Source organism: Condylura cristata, unplaced genomic scaffold (genome assembly GCF_000260355.1).
Source record: "Condylura cristata isolate star-nosed mole 26May11 unplaced genomic scaffold, ConCri1.0 scaffold00009, whole genome shotgun sequence".
Taxonomy (NCBI): Eukaryota; Metazoa; Chordata; class Mammalia; order Eulipotyphla; family Talpidae; genus Condylura; species Condylura cristata.
Genome location: NW_004567110.1, coordinates 1,095,648 through 1,097,130, shown reverse-complemented (window position 1 = coordinate 1,097,130; position 1,483 = coordinate 1,095,648). Strand labels below are relative to the sequence as shown.

Sequence of the window (1,483 nt, the reverse complement as noted above, 5' to 3'; positions counted from 1 at the left end):
CCAACAACCAGGCTGTGGGGCTGCTGCTGGCGCTCGCCGCCCACTTTCGGGGTGAGCCTCTGCCGGGCTGCGGGAGGGTGTCTGGGCCCTGCCGGGCCTCCCCGACCGACCTCTGCTCTGCAGGGCAGATTTACTGGGCCAAAGACATCATCTTCCTGGTGACCGAACACGACCTTCTGGGCACCGAGGCCTGGCTGGAAGCCTACCACGACGTCAACGTCACCGGTGGGTGCCCGTCCCCGGCTGCCGGCGCCCGGGCCCGCAGCCGGGCTCACTCCCGCTCCTACAGGTGTGCAGTCGTCCCCGCTGCAGGGCCGGGCGGGGGCCATCCAGGCCGCCGTGGCCCTGGAGCTGAGCAGCGACGTGGTCACCAGCCTGGACGTGGCTGTGGAGGGGCTCAACGGGCAGCTGCCCAACCTTGACCTGCTCAACCTCTTCCAGACCTTCTGCCAAAAGGGGGGGCTGCTGTGCACGCTGCAGGGCAAGGTGGGACTGGGGGGCGGGGGGTGCGCAGGGCCTGGGGAGGGGGGGATCCCTGACCCCTGTGCCAAACCCTTTCAGCTGCAGCCCCAGGACTGGACGTCGGCGGACGGACCGCTGCAGGGCCTGCAGACGCTGTTGCTCATGGTCCTGCAGCAGGCGTCTGGCCGCCCGCACGGCCCGCACGGCCTCTTCCTGCGGTACCGGGTGGAGGCCCTGACCCTGCGCGGCATCAACAGCTTCCGCCAGTACAAGTACGACCTGGTGGCCGTGGGCAAGTATGTCGCCGCTGGGTCCCTTCCGCACCGGTGGGCCGGGCGAGGGTGGGGCAGGGCCTGGGCTGGCCGGCAGTGACCCCCACGCCCGCAGGGCCCTGGAGGGCATGTTCCGCAAGCTCAACCACCTCCTGGAGCGGCTGCACCAGTCCTTCTTCCTCTACCTGCTGCCTGGCCTCTCCCGCTTCGTCTCCATCGGGCTGTACATGCCAGCTGCCGGCTTCCTGCTGCTGGTCCTCGGGCTCAAGATATCCTCTGCCCTCGCTCCCTGCGGCCGCCTCAGGCCTCCACTCTGGTCTCGGGATCTCTGTCCCTGGGGTCAGCAAGTGGGGGTGAGCCCGGGGTCCCTACTGGGGCTATTCCGCAGTGACTGGTCAGCGTCCTTGACCGGGCCACGCTCTGGAGCTGTGGATGCAGCTGCACGAGGCTGGAGTGGGCCCTGAGGAGGCCGGGGGCACCTCTGGACCCAGCCCTCCCCTCCCCCCAGCGCAGGTGAAGGTGCCACCCTGCTGTGGGGGCTGCTGGGGCGGGGATGCTGCCCGAGCCCGGCGCCACGCGCTGCCCACGTGCCCATGTGCCCGCAGGGCGTGGGGCTGAGCTCGCTCGTGGCGCCCCTGCTGGTCTCCCAGGCCGTGGGGCTGGGCCTGTACACCCTGCCGGTGCTGGGCCAGCACGTGGCCGCGCAGCACTTCCCCGTGGCCGAGGCCGAGGCCGTGGTGCTGACGCTG

General features: G+C 70.8%; 1 protein-coding gene across 1 annotated transcript in view; it reads left to right on the top strand.

The window, feature by feature from the left end:
* GPAA1 (glycosylphosphatidylinositol anchor attachment 1) overlaps positions 1–1,483 on the top strand; it is a 3,809-nt gene that overhangs the window by 1,565 nt on the left and 761 nt on the right. The window contains exons 3-9 of the mRNA XM_012722869.1: positions 1–51; positions 124–225; positions 290–486; positions 562–758; positions 850–1,003; positions 1,152–1,247; positions 1,340–1,479. Of these exons, the coding sequence (XP_012578323.1) occupies positions 1–51; positions 124–225; positions 290–486; positions 562–758; positions 850–1,003; positions 1,152–1,247; positions 1,340–1,479 (937 nt within the window). The remainder of the gene's footprint in view (positions 52–123; positions 226–289; positions 487–561; positions 759–849; positions 1,004–1,151; positions 1,248–1,339; positions 1,480–1,483) is intronic.